General features: G+C 36.0%; 4 protein-coding genes across 4 annotated transcripts; 1 reads left to right on the forward strand and 3 right to left on the reverse strand.

Annotated features, from left to right (window-relative positions):
* Nucleotides 1-4,530: 4,530 nt before the first annotated feature.
* On the reverse strand, nt 4,531-9,098 carry LOC110734430 (pyruvate kinase isozyme A, chloroplastic-like). Its single transcript, XM_021914583.1, has 6 exons — nt 8,433-9,098; nt 6,907-6,997; nt 6,626-6,819; nt 6,392-6,513; nt 5,446-5,924; nt 4,531-5,130 (listed from the first exon to the last, which is right to left on the reverse strand). Exons 1-6 carry the CDS (start codon nt 8,961-8,963, stop codon nt 4,829-4,831), a joined length of 1,719 nt encoding a protein of 572 aa, XP_021770275.1. The 5' UTR covers nt 8,964-9,098; the 3' UTR covers nt 4,531-4,828.
* A 2,197-nt stretch (nt 9,099-11,295) lies between these two features.
* Nucleotides 11,296-12,659, forward strand: LOC110734431. The gene is made up of 2 exons (XM_021914584.1): nt 11,296-11,847; nt 11,936-12,659. Exons 1-2 carry the CDS (start codon nt 11,679-11,681, stop codon nt 12,556-12,558), a joined length of 792 nt encoding a protein of 263 aa, XP_021770276.1. The 5' UTR covers nt 11,296-11,678; the 3' UTR covers nt 12,559-12,659.
* A 131-nt stretch (nt 12,660-12,790) lies between these two features.
* Nucleotides 12,791-22,394, reverse strand: LOC110734622 (two-component response regulator ORR41-like). Its single transcript, XM_021914781.1, has 3 exons — nt 22,191-22,394; nt 21,819-21,972; nt 12,791-12,912 (listed from the first exon to the last, which is right to left on the reverse strand). Exons 1-3 carry the CDS (start codon nt 22,392-22,394, stop codon nt 12,791-12,793), a joined length of 480 nt encoding a protein of 159 aa, XP_021770473.1.
* Nucleotides 22,395-24,298: 1,904 nt separating this feature from the next.
* Nucleotides 24,299-25,149, reverse strand: LOC110734623 (two-component response regulator ARR22-like). The gene is made up of 2 exons (XM_021914782.1): nt 24,946-25,149; nt 24,299-24,469 (listed from the first exon to the last, which is right to left on the reverse strand). Exons 1-2 carry the CDS (start codon nt 25,147-25,149, stop codon nt 24,299-24,301), a joined length of 375 nt encoding a protein of 124 aa, XP_021770474.1.
* Nucleotides 25,150-25,370: the final 221 nt, after the last annotated feature.

Consider the following 25,370-nt stretch of genomic DNA (forward strand, 5'->3'; position numbering starts at 1 on the left):
TTCAAGATCAGTATGCATTATGCATGTATAGATATTGCGGAAAAGAAACATATAAGTTTATAACCGTTTAAGGAGATACTAATTAATAGATCTACTTCTATGAGATGAGGATTGATTATCACTTCAATTGATCAGGAAGGTGGGAAGCTTCTAATGAACCAAGCAATGCAATTATACTATGTGTCAACATTCTAATTACCTTAATTGTTTCATTTCATGAAACTAGTGCACACCATGAAGTTAATAAACAGTGTATTAAACACAAAATTAACAAAGTTGTTATATCTTTGTTTGTGCCAAAATCAAGTTATAATTAAGTGCATTAAATTACTTAATATTTTTTGCTACTCAATTACTAAATCTTGATTAATGATGATATTTAACTATTGGGTTACCTTATGATCAATGAGCAAATGATCTATGTCTACTTTTTCCCAACAATTTCACTCAAAAGTGGGAGCAAGAACATGGAAAAAGAAAGAATAGCATAAAAGATAACAAAATAAAAAAGAAAAAGAAATACTCCCAAAATAAGGAAAAGAAACTGATGCCATTATGTCTAATGGGCCTACTTTAATCCTGAAGTGGCCCATTCACTCATTACATTTCCCTATTGCTATTAGGCCCACTTCTGACCCATCTCTTTATCCCTTTCTGTAAAGCATTTTTTCTCTCTTTTATTTATTTTTACGATTAGACAAGTTACATCAACAAGAAATTTCGTGACAAAATTAGCTTTTTCTAGCTTGCTCTCTTTCTTATCCAAATTGATACAAACAGAAACATAAAATTAAAAAAAATTGCTCAATTTTGAATTCTTTATTCGTTGCCATTCAGCAATATATACTTTGAGCACTTAACAAAATATATTTCTTCAAGTTTCTTATAAATGTTACACAACGTTGTAAAGTGTTTAAATAAATGTTTGAGGTATAAAAGTGGACTCATGTGACGAGAATAGCGAGAACTATATTGATCGAATAGAGCAATGTTGCAATGAATTATACACGGGGCTAACTAAGTGACTATAATATAGAAAACAAAGTATAGTATAGGTCAAAAAAAAAAAAGAAAAAAAAACACAAAGATATAGAGTCTTTGAAAAAACAAAAGTTAAAATCCTTAAAGTGTAATGTGTAGCACAAGGTAAAATAAAGTAAATTATGAAGCATCAACGGTAAGAACTCTTGAGAATTAGTAAGACTTTTGAGTTGTAATGAGTGCAGAATAAAATTAAGTTGACGATTATAACGAATAAATTTAGTGAAAGCGACTAAGATGTCGTTTGATTGCTATGGGAATTTACTTCCTATAGGAATTTGTATTTCATGGGAATTAAATTCCTACATCAAATTTATGGGAATTGTATAAAGTTGTTTGGTTGGCATGAGAAAAGATGCAAATCATGAGAATTTTGACTTATCAAGGAGGGTTAGGTAATTAATGTTTTGTGGGAAGTCACAATTCCCATAAATTTACAATTCTCTCATTTTTCACTTCTCCTATTTTTTTTGTGTAACCAAACAACTCCTAACATTTTGATGAATCCGGACCCATCCTTATTAAACTTATTAATTAAAAATTGTGCTTAGTAGTTGAATTTTTTATTTTTTTTAAATATAATTTTAATTAATATTCCTTTCGTCTCATTTTAATTCCGCTAAATTACTTCTCACACAAATTTAAAGATAAAAGAATAACGTAATGCGGTTTTTATTGAAACAAAATTTTTTATTGTACTCATAACTTTCAATTGTCAAAAAGATCACGTTAGTCACGTATAGGGTATATATAGTGGTACAATTCCTTTCATGGGCAACTATATTATCATGAAAAGGACATCAAATGTTACAGTGAAGAAGCCTGCTTTAGGAAATTGATGAAATCCGTGGGCAAGAAAATCACACGACTTTGAGATGAAAAAGGGTGGAAGGCATAGTTCGAATGCTGCAGGGATACAGGAAACAGGATTTAGTGTACATGTTTAAACCAATTTATTTACGGTGCGTGAAATTGTTTCACACTAATTTAATGATAAATATTTTAATATGAATACGTAAAGAGTGTTAATGTGGGTCTGACCATAACTGTACTTGCTCAAGCCTGTTACTGTACACGCTACATGAACTAGATAGGTCTGAGTATTTTCGTAATACATTTGTATTATAGGAAGATGGAAATGAGCTTGTTCATTTGGATAATTACACATACCGACATAGGACGTAAATAAATTTAGTTGCATTGCTTAAATTAGGTTAAGTCATGTTTAGTTTAGTGTTGAACACTAATAGTTTGTATTTTTTTGTTCCAATTAAGAAAATGTAAAAAGATTGGTTTAACTTATCTCAAAATATCTAAAATTATCTAAACATTACTGAATTTATTTGAATTTGTGTATTTGAGCTTATTTTGCCTACAGTTTTGTTGTTTAGCATATTTTGTTTCTTGAAATTGTTCTTGTTTGGAATGTATTATTTGGAGATAGAGGAATTTTGACCTTAAGTACATACAGTCTGATAAATAAATAGAGTAAAAGCAAATTAAAGCTACAAAACATCTTGTTAAATTAGTCTCGATGTTTATTTTAAAAATATTTACTTTTATATTACACAATTCAAAATGTTAATGCTCAAATGTGTGTCTTGAAAATTGCAAGGATCGAACTAAAACATTTTTTACAGAACTAGAGGAGTAAGTGTATTAAAGTAAAAACATTTGAACAATTAAAAAAATTAGAGGCGATTCAAGTAAACAACCCTTCCCGTACGGATTCCGCGGTTCATCACTAAAAACAATAGGGCTATGCACTTAGCCAAATTTTACTCATTGTACACACAATTGAAACACTCATAGTGACTTTTACCGCTTATAGGTAACTCAATTTAAACAAAAAATGGCCCTAATGAGAAGTGCATATAAATCTGTATATTTTTACAAAATGAACATAAAGCATGTTACTTTACAAATAAATAGGCGACCATGAGTTATTTCTAAGAATTCAGAGTTTGGATACTAATAAGCATATTTAGCAAAAGCTATGAAAAACAATAATTGTCCATATTAAGACCATTTACACCCAAATTACCCAAAGTTAACCTTTTGTGTCTATATCATTGTTCATAATTATGTTAAACTGGTCATTAAAACTATATTACTAGTAAGTATTATTATGAAACAAGTGTCAGTATCAAATTTAAAGATTAGTCACAATTAATTCATTGAATCTTGTAATCAAAAGTAATTTCTTAAAACAATGGGACATAAAAATTGGTAAATCAAATGACATGCCAACAAATATATGGTTGAAAGGAGAAAAATTCTAAACCCATTGTTATCAACTAGACCTGGTTATTGGGCGGGTCAGGTCAGGATCGGTGCGGGTCGGTTGCGGGTCAGGGTCAAAGAGGGTCACATTTTATAAGGTCAATATAGGGCCGGGCCAATGTGGGTTGCGGGTCTATAATGGGCGGGCCTACAAAATATCAATTAAAATAAATATTGAACAAAGCCATTATTAAATACATATGAATACAAATTAATTTATATAATTATTTTTACATTATGTATTTTCTTTATCAACTAAATTGGAAAAACATGTTGGCCCGATATTGACCCTATCCAATAAGGGTCCTGTCCATTAATAACCCTGTCCATTAAAAGTCTTATAAGCTTGGCCCTGACCCTATTATCATTGGGCTACCCTGTCCAATAACCACCTCTATTATCAACTAAGTCATAATCAGAAGTGATGCTTGATGTAGTACACTAGTACCTAATATTTCAAAGAGAAAGATAACATTTTTAAAGTAATCTAAGATTTTGCACCAAATATAAAGTTACTTAAGATTTGCTTTAGAATATTGTAAATTTACGGTTATGTCCATGATTGTTCACTAACTACTTCATTTCAGCGTAAAATCTTGGTTATTACAGTATATAGAATTTCAGAAGCATATGCTTAATCTTTAAAAATAAAAATAAAAAGTAGCACGGAGTAATAAAAATGAGTAACAAGAATTCTAATTTCCTAAGATTGGACCAAAACCTACTTGGGCCACTCCAACACATGTAGTCCATATCATTAAAAGGCCCATCTGGCTATTTCCTGTTTAGGAAAGTTGATAATTACTCCGTATTAACGTGCATTTTCCAAATACGAACTTTTCTAAATTAAACATACAAGTATTTAACTATAAGGCCTATAACCAAATGTAAATTTGAAGATAGTGGTCCGATTTGATTTGGTTTAGTCTGATCGAAAATTGGATTTGGAGTTATGGACCAATCTCTATGTCTTTTAAGAGCTTTGACAACCCATATGAGAGTTATTAAGAACCCCAAATGCAAGGAGAAAAGGCATGTCCCTGTCGTGCATGGCTTAGTTTATACTCGTACTCGGTACTCCGTAGCTAAGAGGATCAGAGTATTTTGATGATAGCTACTCGCATACCCATACCCTCCATCCTTCCTTGTACAATGACATTTGATAATGAATCTAAGAAACAAATGTAGGGTGTTTTTCACCAAAAATGCGCTCGATGTTAACAAAATACTTTGTAAACACCAATTCTAAAAATACATCAGAAGTCATTTTAAAATTACATCAAGAAAAGACGGGAGAAAAAAGATGCACGAGTAGATCTAAGAATCTAGGATCAAAGTTGGCACTATATACCTAAGTGATAATACAGCCTTAAGACTTCTACAATCACAAGGAATGTAGAATATCAGATGTTTCTCACGCACACAAATAATCCCTAAATATCCATTAAATTACAAATTGCTGAACTTCATCCCGAACACAATCACATAACCAGCAGGCAGGCATTCAAGGAACGATCCTTACCTGGATAGATTGTAGCATATCAGACACAGCAACAATACGGTCTCCAGGCTTGATCATGCCTCTTATTTTCAACAACGACAGAGTTTTGCTCAAATTAGTGTCCATGTCTTCGGAAAAGTTTAACCGGAAAGGGATCAACCCCCATTGCAGATTTAATCGTTTCCGCACAGAAGGAGTGGGGGTAAAAGCAAATATTGGACAATCTGGTCGCCACCGTGAAAGGAGAGATGCCATGTGTCCATCTGATGTGTAAACAAACAAGGCGTCCACTTGCAGACTGCTGGCTGTGGAATTGTAAATCACACAGTTATTACCATATGATGACATTAATCCACAAAAGACATCAAAAGAATCTAACATAGCAAAAACGTCTAAATTAGCCATTTTTTGAAGAGTCTACAATGGTTTTCTTAAAAAAAAAAACCACCATAACCTGTAATCTTTGTCGTGGAATTTTGAAACAAAGATCCAAACCATTGATTAGTTACAAACTTACAAATATCTATTTAAAAAAAAAAAAAAAAAAAAAAAAAAAAAAAAAAAAATCGGAACTTGATTCAGTTTCAATTTACTTGTAATATTTGAGATTATTTGCTTACCTAATTTGGCAGCAGACCGGCATATCTCTTCTTTTATGATATCTGAAAATGATGATGATATATTTGTTAATTCCAATTCTTCACTAAACTTATCCTCTCTGCACCACTTTTCCATTCGCACGCTAACGCTCCTAAGAACAGTTAATGCTTTGTCAGGGTAAAGACCCATTGCTGATTCACCAGAGAGCATCAATGCATCAGCTTGCTGCCTTACAGCCTCAGAAACATCAGCAACCTCTGCTCTAGTTGGTATAGGATACTCAATCATGGACTCAAGGAGCTGTGAGGCAACAATGACAGGCTTATTCAGCTGCCTGCACAAATGAACAATTTTCTGCTGGGCAAATGGAACTTGCTCTAGAGGTATTTGTGAGCCCATATCTCCTCTGGCAACCATAGCCCCATCGGAAGCTTCTACTATCTCTTCCAAGTTTTTCAGTGAGTCAACACTCTCTATTTTAGCAATTACACCAACATCCCTGCACATCAAAATTGAGATTTAAGCTCTCAATTGAAAGAGACATGCGACAATTGCTGAAGGGAGCCAAAAAAATAATCAAAAACAAAAAATTGATGGGTTGAGCACAAAATTTACACAAGCAGCTTTAGATTGTTGCTTAAGTATCTACAATAAACAAAATAAAACTAGATTATAGAAAGTATTTCAGATATAAACAATAAAGCACGATTTTAGATTCTTGAGGAGCATCTACTATCAGCAATTTGGCATTAAACCACAAACACCCTAATTCGCAAATGGCACTACCACCCGTATAGTGTATCCTTTAAAATAACACACCACGAATCCATAAGTAGATTTAGTAGTTTTGAATTTTTCCCTCAAGCAGAATACAACTCCAGCAAGAAACAAAGCTGCTTTTCTGAAGGGAAAAAATGCGACTGAGGGAATTCCGAGAATTGATTAATAGCAAGTAGAAATGTCTACCTGTTAGGAGATCGGGCAGCAATATAGCTCCGCAGATGATTGATTGTATCAGCAGATCGAACAAAAGATAATGCAATGAAATCCACACCTTCAGCTATAGCAAAATCAATATCCAGCCAATCCTAGGGATCATAGAAGGTTTTTGGTTCAGAATACACGATACCTCACAATGAATAAATAAAAAATACAAAAGATATTTAGGTTGATGATAAAGGTCGGATGAGAGACACCAACCTTAGATGTGATTGTTGGGAGCATGCTGTTACGTTGTTGAACCAGTCTTCCTTTCCTCCACAATGCAAGATTCGCACGAGGCAACAGCAATCCAGGATCAGTGCACAAGCACTTGACATCAGGCCCAATTTTCTCAACAACCTCAAAACGGACCATACCACCATCCACAACAAGTTCATCACCCACTTCAACATCTATTACATTTGGAATAAGATCAAAATTAAATTACTTACAACAGCTTTATGGCTCTTTCCACAACAAGATAGTAATATAAGACATACCTTCAGCAAATCCATCATAGCTTGCACTGACGGTGCGCTCTGGCTGACTCTCATCAAAAGAACGGACACTGAAGGTCCAAATATCACCATCCTAAAGAAGTCAATAAATGCACATCAGTTAAAAAGGTTGTGATCAATCCTAGTGTAATCAGTTTGGTAGCCTCTTTGTATATAAAGCATGTTGATAAATATATTTTTTGCTAAATTTTAAACTAAAGACAAATTGGATATTGAAGATTCCTTGCTCACATTCATATTCCATAAGCACATATTTTGGTAATTTGAAACTGGAGAGAGGAAAACAACAACAACAACAACAACAACAACAACAACAAAACAAAAAAACACAGCCTATGTTATGTATGTATCTTCTATAATGCACAAAGGTGAGATAGTCGAGCATCTCTTGTCTACTCCAAACTAACCATGAATTACAAATCCTTCCTAGTTTCATCCATGCACAAGTATAACTCTTACTATCTAGAAGTAAAAATAAAAAAAAATAGAGCCCTGCCATGATTACTAGTTTTCACAGCTGCAAAAGGGTTACAATCGTATACTTCATAATAAATTTAAATTAACAGCTTTTAAGTATTGAGAATACCGATTTTTCCAGGTTAAAAAAACAATTAAGTAATTTACTCGTGATCTACTTCACTCAAACTTTTCATCCAATCCACAGTCATAGACCCAACCCGTGGACTTCATGATAAGTTAATTAATACTAGAAGACTTCAAGAGAAGAAAAAACCAATTCAGTATCCACTTAACATCCATTGGGAGTCTTTCAAATCAAAGTAACATATAATTACTCTGTCCCTAAAATGCTACGTAGTCCACAATTCAATTGATGGTCATCTTTAACTCTATGAAGAACTTGGTTGAATTATCATAACTATCAATCAAGTTTTATCTCTTACATCTTTAGCATACAACATTGTAGTCTTTTCTTGATATAATCATTAAGGGCGATACGAACAAGTTGTAAGTTAACTAAATTCAGAATGTTAACTATGGAGTATTGTTCTTCTTGTGATTATCAGTCTACATCACACTAATCAAACAGAATGTCATTCCACTTTGGTATCAATCAGGGTCACCTCACTCACTAAATTCCATCTTTCTTCAAAAATCATAATCAAATAAAAACCAGAGCAATAACTAATTAACTACACAACAACAATTAAAAAAAATACAAAAAAGCCCAACAAACAACAATCTTACACACATAATTATAGAACCAACCAAACAAAATCTCTCAATTTTTTGGAGCAGTGTTAAAAAACAAGTTTTAATTTTATTTTAATTTTTTCGTAAAAGAAAAAAAAAAGGTTTTCATTTGTTAGTCACATCAATTTTGTCCCACATAAGATACTTCTAAACTCCTAATTTGTAAGATCCAATATATTCCGAGTTTTTGGGTCCTTAAATCTTCTTTTTGTCAATCAATTTCAATTATAGGTCAATTCTGCAAATTAAAACAAACAATAAATTTACAAAAATCAAAAGAAAAGAAAAAAAAAGACCTCAGCTTTAAGAGAGGAAGCAGCACCAAAATCACCCAAATGAATCTCACTCCCTTGAGTATCCATCATCACTGCAACAGCAAACCCTTTTTCTTCATTCAACTTCCGCACGTGCTCAATCACCTCCTTGTGCCACTCCCTCGTGTTATGACACATATTCAAACGTGCGACATTCATCCCACCTTCAGCAAGCGCCTCAATGGTCTCGAAATCGCACGTGCTAGGCCCAATTGTGCACACGAGTTTCGTCCTACGCGTGCTGCGAAACCCATTCTCCTTCATCTCAGCCGAACTCACATGATCAATCTCCAACGATGTCGATAACGACGACGACGAAGATGATGGTTCTTCGGGTATCACCGGAGTAATCACCGGAGCTCCGGCGACGGAGATGGGGTTGTGGAATCTAGGTTCGGATCCGGGTCGGGCCGGAAGGAAGGATGGGCGGGTTGGGAAAGAGGGTTTAAGGAGGGTTTTGAAAGGGGAGATTTTGGTGGGGGTTAGGAGAGAGAAAGTGGTGGACTGAGACATTGTTTGTCGCCGGGAAAAAGGTGGGTTTTTTCCGGCGAGGAAGATTGGGAGGAGAGAGAAAGTTAGAGAGAGAAAGAGGGAGAATTTGGAGGCGGAGTTAACGAAGAAGAAAGAGTCGGAGAAAAGGGAGGAAATTTAGGGATTTGAGACGAATTTTTAAAAGTCCGTACTAAGGGTAGATTACGGTTGACGGATGTTTTATTGTTTTTAAACAACTTGATCAACTTGTTCTTAATTCTTCAGATGACTATTTATGTCGGTTTTCTTTCTTGTTTCATACTTTTATTTATGTTGCTAACCTAACAATAAACAACTACAGAAGTACAGAGTACTCAAATTGATATACTCTAGGTTTCTATGAGTCTAGGGTTGGTGAGGAACTAGCCCCAAGTGATGGGGGTTCAATTCCTCATAGCCCCATTCCTGAGATAGGGTGAGGGTCCCTCTTCATAATTTACCCTTTTTTTAAAAAAAATAAAAAAAATATGAGTTTAGGGTTGGTAATCTCATATTGGGTTTGTGGTCGGATCGGTTTTAAATTGATTGACTACTCTTGGTCCAAATATTTTGACCCAATTTTTATTTCTTGAATGTAATTTACTGAACACGATTAACGTTTTAGTTTGATAAAAACAAAAATAAAAAAATGGAAAATAACTTTGTATGTGGAATAGAGAGGGAGAGTATAATTGATCGATGAAGTGAAGTGGTTAACAGTATGGGATTTGTTAAACATCGCCCGCGTTTTTCTACATAAAGCCCACATTTTTTAAAAATGTTGACATTATTGCCCTTGTTTTAATTTTTACCGAAAATAAAATTTTTCACTCATAAAAAATGTGGAGCAGGACTGGATCGCCGAGTGAAACCGAAGAGCCCTCAACGTCGGGTAGATGCACCGGAGAGACGCCGTTGACGCCGGAAAAGGAGGTACGAAGCCATCTAAAACCACGAATTGGCGGCTGGCGTCCTGCCGGGACGCCGTGACCGTAGTGGTGGCGCCTAGCCAGGACGCCGCCACCGTGGCTCTGGCGCCTGGCCAGGACGCCGCCACCGTGGCCGTGGCGTCTGGCCAAGACGCCGCCGCCACGGTGGCGGCGTCCTGGCCAGGCGCCACCGCCACGGTGGCGGCGTCCTGGCTAGACGCCACCACTACGGTCGCGGCGTCCTGGCTAGGCGCCACCACTATTTTTTTTATTTTTTTTTTTTTAATTTAATTTAAAATTTGTTTTTTTTTTTTTTTGTGTTACAATTTTTTTCTTTTTTTTTTGGTTTTTTTTTTGTTTTGTTTTTAATTGTTTTAATTTGTTTTTGTTTTTAATTTATTTATTTTTTATTTTTTTTTTTACAATTTTTTTCGTTTTATGTTTTTTTTTTGTTTTTATTTTTTTGGTTTATTTTTATTTATTTAATCTAAAGTTTTGTTTATGTTTTTTATTTTTGTGTTTTGTTTTTTTTTTTTTTTTGAATACTTTTTGTTTATTTCTTTGTTTGTTGTTTATAATTTATTATTGTTTTTGCTTTTGTGCTAATGTTGTGTCAAATGTATTAATTTAATCTACTCTTATGTGATTATATTTATATGTTATTGTTGCAGGATTATGGTGGAGACGGAAATGATTATAGTGGGATTTTTGTACACGATGGTCTGTTCGAAGATGCTCAACAAGCGGTTGATTGGGCGAAACAGGTTGCAATTAGATCAGGTTTTTGTTTAGTAGTAGCAACTCATAAATCTCAACGGGATGGTAGAATGGATCGCATTTTGAGATGCGACCGTTATCGCAAAAGGGAGGAACGAGATTTCAGTCAAGCGATTCGGTTTGATACAAAGCGGAAAGGTTGTGGGTGTCAGTTCAGAGTAAAGGTTCGACAACAGCAAAGGGGTGACGGTTGGGAAGTGAAGAGTTACGGTAAATGGGGGTATCACAACCATGAGATGATCGCATATGAAGTGGGTCATCGACAGTTAAGTGGCCTAAGTCCTGCTGCGAAACTAATTGTAAAAGAAATGAGTGATGCTCAAGTGAAGCCTGCTAAAATATTAGCATCTGTGTTGGAGAAATTTCCTGAAGACCAGCCAAACCGAAGACACATCTACAACGTCAGACATAAATTGAGGTTTGAACGGTCAGAGGGAAGGAACCCTATACAGCAGCTTCTACACCAGGCACAAGCACGTGGTTACCTGTACTGGTTTGAATCTGATGAAGACACATCGGAGGTGAATCATTTGTTCCTTGTGCATCCTGATTGTGCTGATATGATTTCGTCTTGGCCATCTGTGATTCTGATCGATTCAACGTACAAGACAAACAAGTATAAGTTTCCACTGGTTGAGATGGTTGGGATGACTCCAACGAACCAGAACTTTTTGATTGGTTATGCAGTTATGAAGGATGAGACGGTTGCGAGTTACCGTTGGGTGTTGGAGAAGTTGAGAAATTACATCGGCCCAAGTGTTCAGCCATCGGCCATCGTCAGCGATTGTGAGGGAGGTCTCTTTGCCCCTATAGCGGAGCTGTTTCCGGAGTCGAGCCATTTACTGTGCACATGGCACATCAACAAATGCGTGAAAGTCAAAGCCTACAACCTTTTCAACAAGAACTTAGATTCAGCAGAGAGATTGGTAAATGGTAAGTGGCGGAAGATCCTGCAAGCTACCACGGAGGCAGAGTACGACCGAGCCTTGGATAACTTCAAGGATGCATACCAATGGTGCCCGGCAATCGTAGACTATGTGATGCAGCAGTGGGTGCCTCAGAGGGAAAAGTTTGTCAAATATTGGACAAACCAAGTTCTTCATTTATCGCCACGTGCCGTGGTCGTACATCGTCATCAAGTGGTAGTCAAACATCTTCGTCGGTGAATATGCCCGGCACCGGTACGGTACTTTAGTTTAATTTACTTTTTAGAGTGTTTGTTTAGTTTTCTGCTAACTTGTTAATTGTGTTTTTTGATGTGTGCAACAGGCAGAATGGACATTGAACATTTTCCATATAAAGACAGGATCCCTAACATCATGATGCCGTTCCTGGACGGGTGGAATGATGTGGTTGCAGATGGTAACTGTGGATTTCGGATTGTGGCTGATGTGTTTCAGATGGGTGAAGACAACTACGGTTTAGTGCGTCAGTTGATGTACAGTGAAATCGCCTCAAACCGAGCTGTTTATCGCCACGTGTACGGACAGGACTTGGATAGGTCTCTGCAGCGTATCCGGTGGGGAGGAGGACGTTGCGGTCAAAATCATTGGTTCGACGCGCCCCTTGATCTCTTCGCCGTTGCAAACATCTACAAGTGTGCAGTGATGCATTTCGGCCTTGGTTTGCATGGTCGAGCTTACTATCCGTGTACCACGGTTCTGCCTTGGTGTTCGCGTGAGACCGTCACCAGACCGGTAAGAGAGGTTGCTATTGGATTTCTGGGGCCGTCATACAGACATTTCATCCGACTGGACCTGTCACCCGATTTTCCGGTCCCACCGATTATACCAACGTGGTACACCATTCGTACAGCAAGCGTAGAGGGCTGGGATGCGTTATATCATGACCGGGTGCAGCAGTGGAACAATCTAGTTGCCTTTTCTATGTGACCTAATATTGCTATTGCTATGTTTTTCCCATTTATTTAATTTTCGGATTCTAATTTTCGTATTTAGTTTTCCCATTTAAATGTGAACCTGTATTTAGTTTTCGTATGCCCACTAATTACAACTTAAAATAAAAGTTATAAAAACTAAAAATATAATGTCAAATTCTAAGAACTTAAAATAATAATTATAAGAACAGATAATGTTAACTTTTACAAACAACTAGGAAAATGTTTTATAAATGCACTGCCGACATATCAATAATCTCTCTGTGACGCCCACTGCCACTGCTCAAGGGCCCGTTCCAGTTCATCAATAACAGCTCTGCCTGTTGCAGTTCATCAATAACAGCTCTGCCTGTTGCAGTCATCAATAACAAAGTGAAAAATATAAAATTATAAAAACTTAAAAAAAGAAGAACATCAAAATTTTAAAAAAAATTTATAACAAAAAAAAGGGAACATAAAATTTTTTTTAAGTAAAAAAACTAATTCAAAAAAAAAAAACAAGAACAATAAACAAGAACATAAAATTAAAAATTAAAAAAAAAAAAAGAGGAACATAAAATTTTTTTAAAAAAAACCAACAAAATTTAAAACAAAATAAAAAAAAAATCAGAAACATAAAATTTAAAATTAAAAAAAAGAAAAACAAATTTAAAAAAAAATCAAAAAAAAAATAATTATTTTCGAAAATTAAATTTCAAATTTAAAACCAAAAAAAAATTAAAAAAAAAAATAAAAAGGCGGCGGCGCCTAGGCCAGACGCCGTGACGGTGGCGGCGGCGTCTAGCCCAGACGCCACTACCACGGCGGCGGCGCCTAGGCCAGACGCCGGTGCCGTGGTTCTGGCGCCTGGGCCAGACGCCACCGCCACCGTCACGGCGTCTGGCCTAGGCGCCGCCGCCGTGGTAGTGGCGTCTGGGCTAGACGCCGCCGCCGTGGTGGTGGCGTCTGGCCTAGGCGCCACCACCGCCTCCGACCTTTTTTTTTTAATTTTTAAACACAAAATTAATAAAAAATACCTTCTCGCCGGAAAACCGCTGTCCACCCGCCGCCTGTGCCGCCACTTCCTTGCCGGGCCGCCTCGACATCGCTCGGAAAGTTTTTTAGAGAGAGAAAGTGGAAGTAGAGAATTGAGAGAAGAAATTGTGTTTTTTACTTTGAGGGCAAAAGTGACAATTCACTCTAATTTTGTGGGCTTTATGTGGAGATTCGCGGGCGATGTTTAGCAATTGAGTAACAGTATATAGTATATACTGGCTAAGCTTAAACTGGTGGAAAGGATAGAACATTTGAACTTTAATGTAACTATATATGTAGGGTTCAATTTTCACTATATGCATTTTAGAGGAGAGGTCACTTCACATTTTCCTCTACTTGCCAGTGTGTGTCTTACTGTTTTGGGCCGAGTTATCTCGTAAGGGATTTTGGTCTCATATGTCTTTTAAGTTTTAACTAACCCACCACCTCAAAAAAAAAAAAAAAAAAAAAAAAAAAAAAAAAAAATTATACAAGTGCATTGGAACTAAAGCCTGATCATGGGTCGAGCTATGACAAAGAAAGTTTCGGGCCAAGCTAGACTCAAGTTTGGGCAAAAGATATAGTGATCATACTTGCCATTTCGAGTCATCTTCATGATGGGACAAAGTTATAACTAACAATTAGATTTTGAATTTGCCTCGGCTAAAAAAAAAGTATGCTGGCCCACGCTTAGAATCCATGTCCAGCAAATCTTCCCAAACCCAGGTAACGCATATTCTTACATGCATCCTTGTGTAGCTATTCTAGCTGCAACAGCATGAAACGCAGCCCACTATACGCAGCTAGGGCTGTACACCGGTCCAAAACCGGACCGGACCTGTTGGGACCGGCACCTGAATCAGGGAATTTTGAGGACCGGAGACCGGACCTGATTCAACAGGTCCGGTTCCGGGCTAGACCTGAAAAATCAGGTCCGGTCCGGGTTCGGACCTGAATAGACCTGTTTTTTATTTATTTTTTGATTTTTTATTTAAAAAATAAAATAAATAATAACATAAAATCTGATATTATCAATCATGAATACTACATAAATTGTATAAATTGACTAAAGTCCCAATTCCCAAACACCAAAAATACTAGACAACAGTAACCACCAGATCTACCACCTTCAAAGTAGATGGTCGCAAAGGAAGGTCGGGGTAGATCGTGAAGCGAGTAAGAGGGCGATTGGTGTATGATTGGGTGGCTGCAGTCGCTGGAGTCGCGCGATCTGGTGGATGCGGTCGCCGGAGTCGCGCGTTCTGGTGGCTGCGTTCGCTGGAATCGCGCGATCTGGTGGTTGCGGCCTCTAGTGTCGCGCGTTCTGGTGGCTGCAGTCGCTGGAGTCGCGCGATCTGGTGGCTGCGGTCGCTAAAGTCGCGTGTTTTGGTGGCTGTGGTTGCTGGAGTCGCGCAATGTGGTGGTTGCGGTTGCTAGAGTCGCACGTTCTAGTGGCTGGGGTTGCTAGAGTCGCGCGATTCAGTGGTCGCTAGAGGAGTGTGCAGCGTGAGGGAGTGGGTTTGTAAGTGTGTTGTGTGACTTGTGTTGGCTGAGTGGGTTAGGGAGTGAGTGATTAAGTTAGGGTTAGAAATGAACTGACTTCTTGTTTTGATATTTGGGAAAAAAAAGTTTTTTTTAAAAAAATACATTTTTACCGGGTTTCAGGTCCAGACCTGAAAACCCCGGGTTTGGACCTGATCCGGACCGGGATCGGAAACCTTGAATTTTAAGGACCGGGACCGGACCTGAATCTACAGGTCCGGGTCAGGTCCGGTCCCAACAGGTCCGGATCAGGTCGGTTTTCAGGTCCGGTCCTGTTTATGTACACCTCTATACGCAGCTATAACATTATTCCTGCGTTTCTGCTTTCCTTTTTTAAATTTTTTGTTTCCTATTTTCAAATATTCTCTCTTCACTTTTCTTTCCTATGATAATTTTGATCCAAATTTTCATCATATTTTTCTTCTCCTCTATTTTTTCTCCTTCGTTCTTCATTCTTTCTCCTCTGTTTTTTTTTTATATAATTATTTTTCTTTTTTGTTTCACTTTTTGTTGATTACAACATGGAATTAGTTGTTATTCCCGAAGAGATCATCAATACAGGTAAGTGTTTTGTTTGTTTGATTTGTAATTAGATTTTTTTTTTAAGTTAGCTTCAATTGTATTTGTATTTTTTTTAATTTCTATGAATTAAATTTCATTTGATTTTTGGTTAGCTTCGATCAATTTGATCTATGTATGAATTTCGATTTATTATGTGGTGATTTTGTGATTAATTTCAATTGATTAGGTTTGTGAACATGTAATTCATACAAATTGAATTTTATCTGATTTTCTGACCCACTCAACAATCATCCATAAATTCCTCTTACGGAATGAACATACAGAACAAATATTATGAACATAAAGTATTTAATTATGAACATAAGAAAATTGAAGAAATAAAAGATAAAATGATTATGAAACATACGCTTTATAAGTATTAAAAATATGAACATATGCATTGGTTTCTCGAAGTGAATTGAACATAAGCATTTCAAAAAGTGAACATATGCATAAAAAAAATATGAACATATGCATTTCAGAAAGTTTTGACCAACTCAATAAAATCATCCATAAATTCCTCATACGGAATGAACATACAGAATAAATATTATGATCATAAGGTATTTAATTATGAACATAAGAAAATTGAAGAAATGAAAAAATAAAATGATTATGAAACCTACGCATTATAAGTTTTTTAAAAATTTAAATATATGCATTTTAGAAAATGAACATACGAATTCAAATTATGAACATATGCATTGGTTTCCTTAAAGTAAACATAAGCATTTTAGAAAGTGAACATATGCATAAAAAAAATGTGAACATATCCATTTCAAAAAGTGAATATATGCATAAACAGACTTCTTGAGAAAATTTCATGAACATTTATACTATACTTTAAAAAAAATTGTCATATGCATAAACTAGTGTATCATCTAAATCAAGAACAACCTGCAATGCTTATAATGAATAGCCATTGTTACAAGGAGTCGGGGAGATCATGAAGTAGAAACTGAATGATGTCAATGAAGTAAAAAGTTGCAAAAATGTGCATGTCTGATGCATTAAATAGGGAAAGCCATTCAACTATTCAATACCTTACCTCAAACGGCCAGTTTTTCACTACACATTATACAATGAAATATGAGAACACATCAGTTCAGAGAGTATAAGTGGTGGATGTCCATTGTATTCCTAGCTTTGATATTGAAAATATGCTAGACCTTAGATTTGATGCTCTTTGAACCACCTTTTTTTGGAAGAATCCGTTTGATTTTTAATCTCTTCTCGAATGTCCATGGTTGTTTTTTCAGTTTTTTACTAAGAGAAAATCATATAGAGGTGAGAGAATGAATTGTGTTTGATTGTTAGAGAGAGAAAATTAAAGAGAGGAGAAATAAATTTCAGAAATTTAAGTTTGGAAGTGACGGTTTTTATTAAAAAATTATGTTTTTTTTTTAAAAAAGAGCGGTTGGAAGTGACGGTTTTCTATAAATGTGTGTGGGTGAGCTGCGTTCTAATGTTATGTTCGGTGTTGTGGGTGCGCTCGTTTTGGTTTGGGGCTTTTTTTAATAGGGCGCGTTTGAAACTGGGCTAGTGACCCGGTGTTGCAGCTAGAATAAGTGCACAAGGGTGCAACTTAGACCAATTGCCCAGGCAATTCAGCGATGGGCTAGGTCGAGATGATGTAGCTTTAATTGGAACCTCAACCTAGGATAAAAGGTGATTTAAAAAAAAAAAATCAACGATAAGGAAAAATGAATTTTAAGGGATGATATATAGAATCTTCATAAAGTTAATTGATCTTATACAGGTTTGTGATTTTATTTTATCCATCTTGGGTAAGGGCATGAAATAACATACATTACTTGCCAAAAACTCATAAAATATAAGTGAAAGGGAAAACAAAAAAACTCAAATGTTTTTTTTATTTATTTATTTTATTTTATTTTTTCTTACAATAGCAAATTATATTAATAAAATCAGAGTTTACAAAATACGAAATACAAACTAAAACTTACCACTACATGACTTTTAACATTTAAGCCATTACAACTTTCGACACTAAAAACAATATAACATAACTGGGGTTGGCCGGACATGTTGCAGATTAGGACTTCCTTATAGGCCAAGGAGCGAATACATACTTCAAAACACAAAGAGAGCAGAGAGTACCGAAATTGTTCGATCATGGCTAGTGTAACCTTACCTAGTGGGATCAACTTATCAACAAGTAAAGCCTTAAAGCAGGTCACTTGGACACATGACCTTTCATTCATAAGTTGTTCTTGTTGGCAAGAAAGATTTGACAATATCGAGGCTCAAGAAACCCCCAAACAAAGTTTGGGCGCCTGCTTTGGATATAAAATTTCAAGAGTAACGATCACAATGATCATTACAGAGAAGGGAAAAGAATGACAACAATAATCATTCCAACACAACACACACTTCACCCTAGCCACGGTCAAATTCTTGTTCGTCCCCCAAACAATGACAACACCTGTTAACTCTCCCAACACTACAACAAAACCAAAACCCTTAACAAAGGATCCAAACTCCCTCTGCACACAACCATCCAATAAACTATAGCCAATACAACAAAAAATGCAGAACAACAACCAAGATAGACTAAAATTAACCATAAAGAAATTAATAAAGTAAAGCAAACTCTAATTGACAACAAGAAAAAACATAATTAGATAAGAACATATCAAAGAGCACCTTTCAGACCCGAAATTCGAAACCATAAAAGCAAAGAACCTCAAAACCCTAACCCTAACTTCACTGTTTCCGTCACGAACCACTTGTGACGGCGGCGTTAGGCTTAGCCCTCCAGCGCAAGGACCCATGAAACCCTAACCCTAACTTAACCGTTTTCGTCACGGGCAAAATTACTAATGACCTTTGACGGAGGCGTTCACTACTAGAAAACAACCAAATTACGATGGAAAAAATCCGTTGAAAACATCCTGTTTTCTGTCGGAAAACCCGTTTCGATGGAATTACAGAATTTCAGTCGGAACCGTTTGTTGGAAAACATTTTGTAGGAAAATCGACTTTTTCCAACGGAATTTCCGTCGAAAACACTATTCCGACGAAATACAGTCCGTCAGAAATTTTTGAAGGGCCGTATTCTGTTGGAAATTACCGACGGGAATTCCGTCGGAAACTTCAAGGAAGAAAATAAAAAAAAAAACCACCGCTGCCAGCCCCCACCGCCACCACGCCTAACCAACAAATCCGCCTTAACCCACCAGACGCACCACCTTAACCCACTTAAACCAAACCCACCACCTTAACCCACCCTAACCCGAACCCACCCACCAGACCGACCACCTTAACCCACCCACCAAACCAACCACCTTAACCAACCTAACCCTAACCCACCTAAAACCACCCAACTAACCCAGATCTATCACCTAAACCCATCTAATACGAACCCACCCACCTTAAACCACCCAACTAACCCATATCTCACTATTAGAAAACAGTCAATTTCGACGAATATGTTCCAACGGACATGAAATTCCGTCGAAAAATACGAAATTTCCGACGGATTTAATTTCCATCGAGAATCCGTCGGAAATTTCCGACGGAATTTTATTCCATCGAAAAATATTTCATTTCCGACGGAAATATAATAATTCCAACGGATTTAATTCCCCGTCAGAGAATACCGACGGATTTAATTCCGTCGGAAATTTCCGACTGATTTTAAGGCCAATTTCGACGGAATTAGCATTTTTTTTTAATTTAAAAGAAAACGAAAAACCCACAAACCCTAATAACATGTGCCGTCCCTGCCCCCTTCATTTCCCAATTCTCTTCTCTCTTCACGCCCTTTCTCTCTTCTCTCTTCTTCTTTTTCTTCTCTCCTCTTCTTTTCTTCTTTGAAATCTGTCTTTCATTCTCATGCCCTTTCAATCCTCTTCTCTTTCTTTCTCCTCTTCTCTTCACGCCCCTTCTATCTTTGTCTCTTCACACCTCTCTTTATCAAGCATAAGCAAATGGTGGTGGTGGTGGTGTCAAACAAATAATGGTTTTTAAGATCAAATTTGACCATGTTTTTATGGTCGAATTTGGCCTTATTAAACCAAATTCGAGGTTAAATTCATAGCCAATTTCGATTTTAAAGGTATTGTTTCTTGTTTGTAGTTTTTTTTTTTTTTTGTTAACTTTTGGGTTGTGGTTTTCGGCATCGTGAGCGGTGGTTTTAGGTGGGTGGTGGGGTGGTTCGCTTAGGATGGGTGGTTTGGCTGGATTAGTTATGATTTGGTTTGTAGATCTGGGTTTGGTTTGGGTAGGTTTAGGTGGTAGATCTGGATTTGGGTAGGTTAGGGTAATGTGGGGTGGGTTAAGTTGGTCAGTCTAGTTGTTAGGGTGGGTTGCGGGGTTTTTCAGGCGGTGGTGGTGATGGTAGGAGACTAGATCTGGGGGATATGACGGTGGTAGGTGTGGGAGGTGGTGGGTAAGGGTCTGGTTTGTGTGGTTTTTTTTATTTTATTTATTTATTTTTTTATTGGTGGTTAGAGGTGGCTGTGGTGGGGTTCTGGTGGAGGTTTTGGTGGTCGGGTTGTGGGTGGTGTTGGGCGTCTAGTGGGGTGGTGATACGGGTTAGGGGGGTTGGTAGGGGTGGTGTTGGGCCTTTTTTTTTGTAGCATTTTTCTGTCGGAAATTCCGGTGGAATTGTGTCCGTCGGAAATTTCCGACGGACTTTTTCGGGGCAGAGAAACCTCTTCCGAAGTCTGAATTTCGTCGAAAAAGGTCATTTTTCCTACAAACACGTTTTCGACGGAAAACTGGGTGTTTCTGATGGAAATAGTCTGTTTTCTAGTAGTGTCCATAACCTAAACACACCCAAACAAACCCAGATCTACCACCCTAAACCCACCGAAACAAAACTCGGATCTACCACCCTAACCCTACCTATTCCGACCAACTACCCACCTAAAACCACCCACCACGACCGCCCAAAACCACAACTACAATCCAAAAATTTACAAAACAATTAAAAAAAAATTATAAAACAAGAAAACATACCTTTAAAATCGAATTTTGCTGTAAATGTCACCTCGAATTTGGTTTATTATGGCCAAATTCTAGAGATTTCATTGTCGAATTTGACCTGAATAACCATTAATTTCTAGAGAACACCGCACCTCCACGCCGGCGAGAAAGAAGACCAAATCAACACCCCAACCCTACGCTGGTGACGAAGAAAATAGGTGAGGAAAGAGAAGAGAGAAAGGGAAGGAGAAGAGGAAAGAGAAGACAGAAAGGGAAGGAGAAGATGTAAGAGAAAGAAGGAGAAAGCGCAGAGAACGAGGGAGAAGAGGAGAGAGAAAAAGAAGGAGAATAGAAGGTTGGCGGAAATAGAAGGGGGAGTTTAGGGTTTGGTAAAAAAAAGTTTTTTTTTAATTATATTCCAACGGATTTATATTCCGTCGAAAATTGTAATTTACGACGGAAAATCCGTCGGAAAGCACAAAATTCCGTCAAAATTGTTGAATTCGTTGGAAATTTCCGACGGAAACAAAATCCATCGGAAATTTCGCTTTTTCTGACGAAATTTCGTGTCCGTCGGAAGCAATCCGTCGTAATTTGATTGTTTTCTAGTAGTGGTTAGGCCTAGTCCTTAGACCTTATTTCGCCGGCGAAATCCTTTGAACGTGAAACTTCCACTCTAAGTTGGGTTATACAGGGCCTTCTCGAAATCTTCTTAGTCGGAAAAGGACTCACAAAAACACCTTCTAATATGGTATTAATTGATCTTTAAGAGAAGAGGTGAGGGCGTCGGCTCGGATTTTTTTATGATGGAAACGCCTAAACGCAGAGAAGGGGATAGAAGAAGAGGAGAAGGGAAGTAGGAGAAGGAGCGGAGGAGACTCGTCGGAGTATAGCTGTGGCGCCGGAACTCCGGCGAGTTCCTAGGGTTTTTCGGGGATGGGGGTCATAGAGAGAATACAGAGAGTTATATTTGTATGTGTTGTAACACTCTATAACCTTTAAAAAAAAATACAGAACATATTATGAACCCAACAAATTCCAAGACATCTTAAATTTTAGTTCACTCCAAGTACAAATTTTTTGGTTTTAACCACTTTATACTATTTTACGAATTTATTGACTCTCACTTCATCATATAAACTGCAAGACACAATCATGCAATAGAGACTCAATTAATAAGACAACCAACAATGGCTGCAAGCTTAGCCATGTTCATAGGCTTAGGGTAATAAGCATCTAAACCAGCATTAACAAATTCTTGAATCTTCACTTGTGAGGATGTTGAAGACATTCCAATGATCAAACTCCTTACCCCCAAAGCTCGGATTTCCCCGGTTGCCTAGGTGGATGAAAAAGACATATCAAATTAATTACATAACAATGTAGAATTTGTACCCAAAAAAAAAAAAAAAAAAAAATTAATTGTTGTAACAATGCCATAATATTAATTAGTAAATGTGTTTAGACATATAGTTAATGATTGCTTTGACATAATTATATATGTGTAAACACATGTAAATTTTATTAAAGATGCATACAATTAATCAGTTGATGTACCTGAAGACCATCCATAACAGGCATTTCCATGTCCATCAACACTAAATCAAATCTGTAACCCACTTGAAAATACTCTACAGCTTCTTGCCCGTTTTTAGCTACTCCAATTTCAAATCCATTTTTACCTAAATATTTTTTATTGATGGCTCTATTAGTGGAGTCATCACCTACAATCAAAGCATTGAATTTTTTAGGAGTTACCATTTTTTTTCTTCTTTACTAAACTAAAAAATGGTTTTGAAGTAATCATTTTCTTTGAACAACTACTTTATATAGACGTAAAATTACATTAAAAAGGTATGTCGGTCTTAATTGATTTGATTTTATAAATAATAAAGAATATCTGAACAGATGTCGATCTTTACAAATATCCAAAAACTTTGTGATAATATGATCAAAATGTTACTTTGTAAAAGACAATATTATTAATATAACATGTGGATTCCTCTATTTTTTCTGTACAAAAAATCAATTCCAGTCCATTTTTACCGATATATTTTAGGTTGATGCATGGCTTTGTTAGTGTAGTCGTCACCAACAAACAAAGCAGTGAACTTTTTCGGAGTTAACTTAATTTTTCTTCTTTACTAGACTAGTAAATGGTTTTGAAGTAATCAATAAATCTTCTAACAACTCCTTCATATAGACGTAAACTTAGATTAAAGAGGTTTGTTGATCTTAATTGATCGATTTGATTTTATGGATGATGATGAATATCTGAACAGATGTCGATGTTTATAAATATTCGAAAAATTTGTGGGTATATATGATCGAATTATTAGTTTGTATAAGACAATATTATTTATATAACACGTGGATTCCTCTAGTTTTTCTGTTTTTTAAGAAAAAAAATTTACATTTTTTTAATGCAACAAACAATCACAAAAAAATGGGAAAAAACACCAAAGACCCACTTTAAACCTATTACAATTTAACCTAATTAATCAACTTTACTAATTCGTACAGAGTATAATGTTATCTCAATCAAAATTAGTTGTTATATTGTTAATTCAAATTACATCATCAATTTGATAATTCAAATTACATCATCGTTTTCGAACCCTAAAGTACTAGAAAATTTTGTCAAAAATACCTATTAAAGTACTACTTTTGAAAACAACTACATTTAATTTTTTTTTTTTTTTTTTTTTTTTTTTTTTTTTTTTTTTTTTGCAAAACCGAACAAGTTAGGGTAACCCTCCCACTAACGGTTTCCATCTAAATAACTATTTTGTTTTGTGGTCCCCAACTTCTTCTTTTTTTTTTCTTTTTTTTTTTATCCAATTTCTCCTACAAAAAGCTCAACTGTACTCTAATTTAATAATTAAACCATAATTTATGAACTCTAATTCGAATAATGATAAAACCTAATTTGAACCCAATTGATAAACAGTTCAAATTCCTAATCCCCTAATTTTTTAAACCTGATTATTACTAAACATCAATTTTAATTCTAACCTCCAAATTGATTTAAGAATCCCAAACGTCTAATTTAATTCAACACTATACCCCCAAATCAAAATCCCAATTTCCCAATAAATTTAATAAACCCAAAATCCCTTGATATGAAGACCGACCTTGCTTTCTCGAATTAATAAAGTTGACATTTTCATTTGTAAAACCATGCAAAATATAGCCTTTTTAGATTAATTTGACTTTGGGATTATCATGAACAAGGATTAAGCTAGAATTGTTAAGACAAAGACATTAGACGAAAATCAATTAATTACGAATTCGGATACTAATTTTATCTCCGGGCGTTCCCTTTTTCTTTAAAAATAAAGTACCTTCGACAATGGGTTAGTGGTTGGTGTTGAGATGGTGGTGCTTCAATGGAGGAGAAAGCTTGGAAACTGCTTCGATGGAGGAAAAAACTCATAAACCACTTCAATGTAGAATGCTTCAATTGTAGGATAAAGTCCACAAGCCACTTTAATGGAGATTTCATAATACGTGCTTCAATGCTTAAAATATTCATTAATGAACTTATAATATTCATAATGATAATAATCAACTTATTAATTCCCAAGATTTATTATAAACTTTTATTTCATTCCAAATTTCACGCTCTTACACTTCATATAAAATGCATGCAATACATAATTAGCTTAGTCTTCAAGGCGTCGAATAATGGCTATAAGTTTGGCCATATTCATAGGCTTAGGGTAGAAATCATCTAACCCAGCACTAACAAACTCTTGAATCTTTACTTGAGAAGCAGTTGATGACATGCCTATGATCAAACTTTTCACACCCAAAGCTCGAATTTCCATTGTAGCCTGGAAAGATGAAAAAATAATAAATTATTTAGAATCTATACGTAAAATTTTCTATCATGACAATTGCATGGCCTGGTATTAATAATAATGTAGTTTATTGTTAATGATTGACTTAATGTTTGTGATTATATATGTACAGATACGGGGCTGCAAATGCTAACACTGAAAGTAGCTCGGTGTAATTTTGTTAAATTGGGCCCTAAAATCATTTTTTTTAGGAAAAATATGTTACTAAATTCAAAAACCGGGCCATAGTAGTTTCACTAAGGGCTCTGTGCGATCGACCACCCTGCACATGCTCAAAACCACCCCTGTATCCCCTGTATATGTACTAAAGCATGTAAATTTTGCATAGATACATATACTACCTCCGTTTCTTATTATGTGTTACAAAGGGGTTTTATTTGTGAGACATAAAATATTCCTTTGTTGCACGTAATAAGAAACGGAGATAGTGTATAGTAAATATGTTGTACCTGAAAGCCATCCATTATCGGCATTTCCATGTCCATTAGCACTAAGTCAAACTTGTAGCCCATTTGAAAATACTCTACAGCTTCTTGCCCATTTTTAGCTACTTCAGTTTCAAAACCATTTCTAGTCAAATACTTGAGATTGATAGCTCTATTAACAGAGTCATCATCAACGACTAGTGCCATGAACTTCTTAGTAGTTGCCATAACTTTTCTTATTCAGTGGATTAGTAGTTAGTGCTGTTTTGAAATTTTTATTTCCTCGAAAACTCCTTATATAGCACTATGGATGCAGTTGAAAGACATAATTTAAAGTTTGTATATCTTAATGGATTTGATTTAATAAGTTATGAAGGAGATTGAGGTATTACTCTATAAATGACAATCTTAATTAATATAGGAAATCGACCCTGTTTACTTTTTGTGCA

Source organism: Chenopodium quinoa, unplaced genomic scaffold (genome assembly GCF_001683475.1).
Source record: "Chenopodium quinoa cultivar QQ74 unplaced genomic scaffold, ASM168347v1, whole genome shotgun sequence".
In the NCBI taxonomy this organism is placed as follows: Eukaryota; Viridiplantae; Streptophyta; class Magnoliopsida; order Caryophyllales; family Amaranthaceae; genus Chenopodium; species Chenopodium quinoa.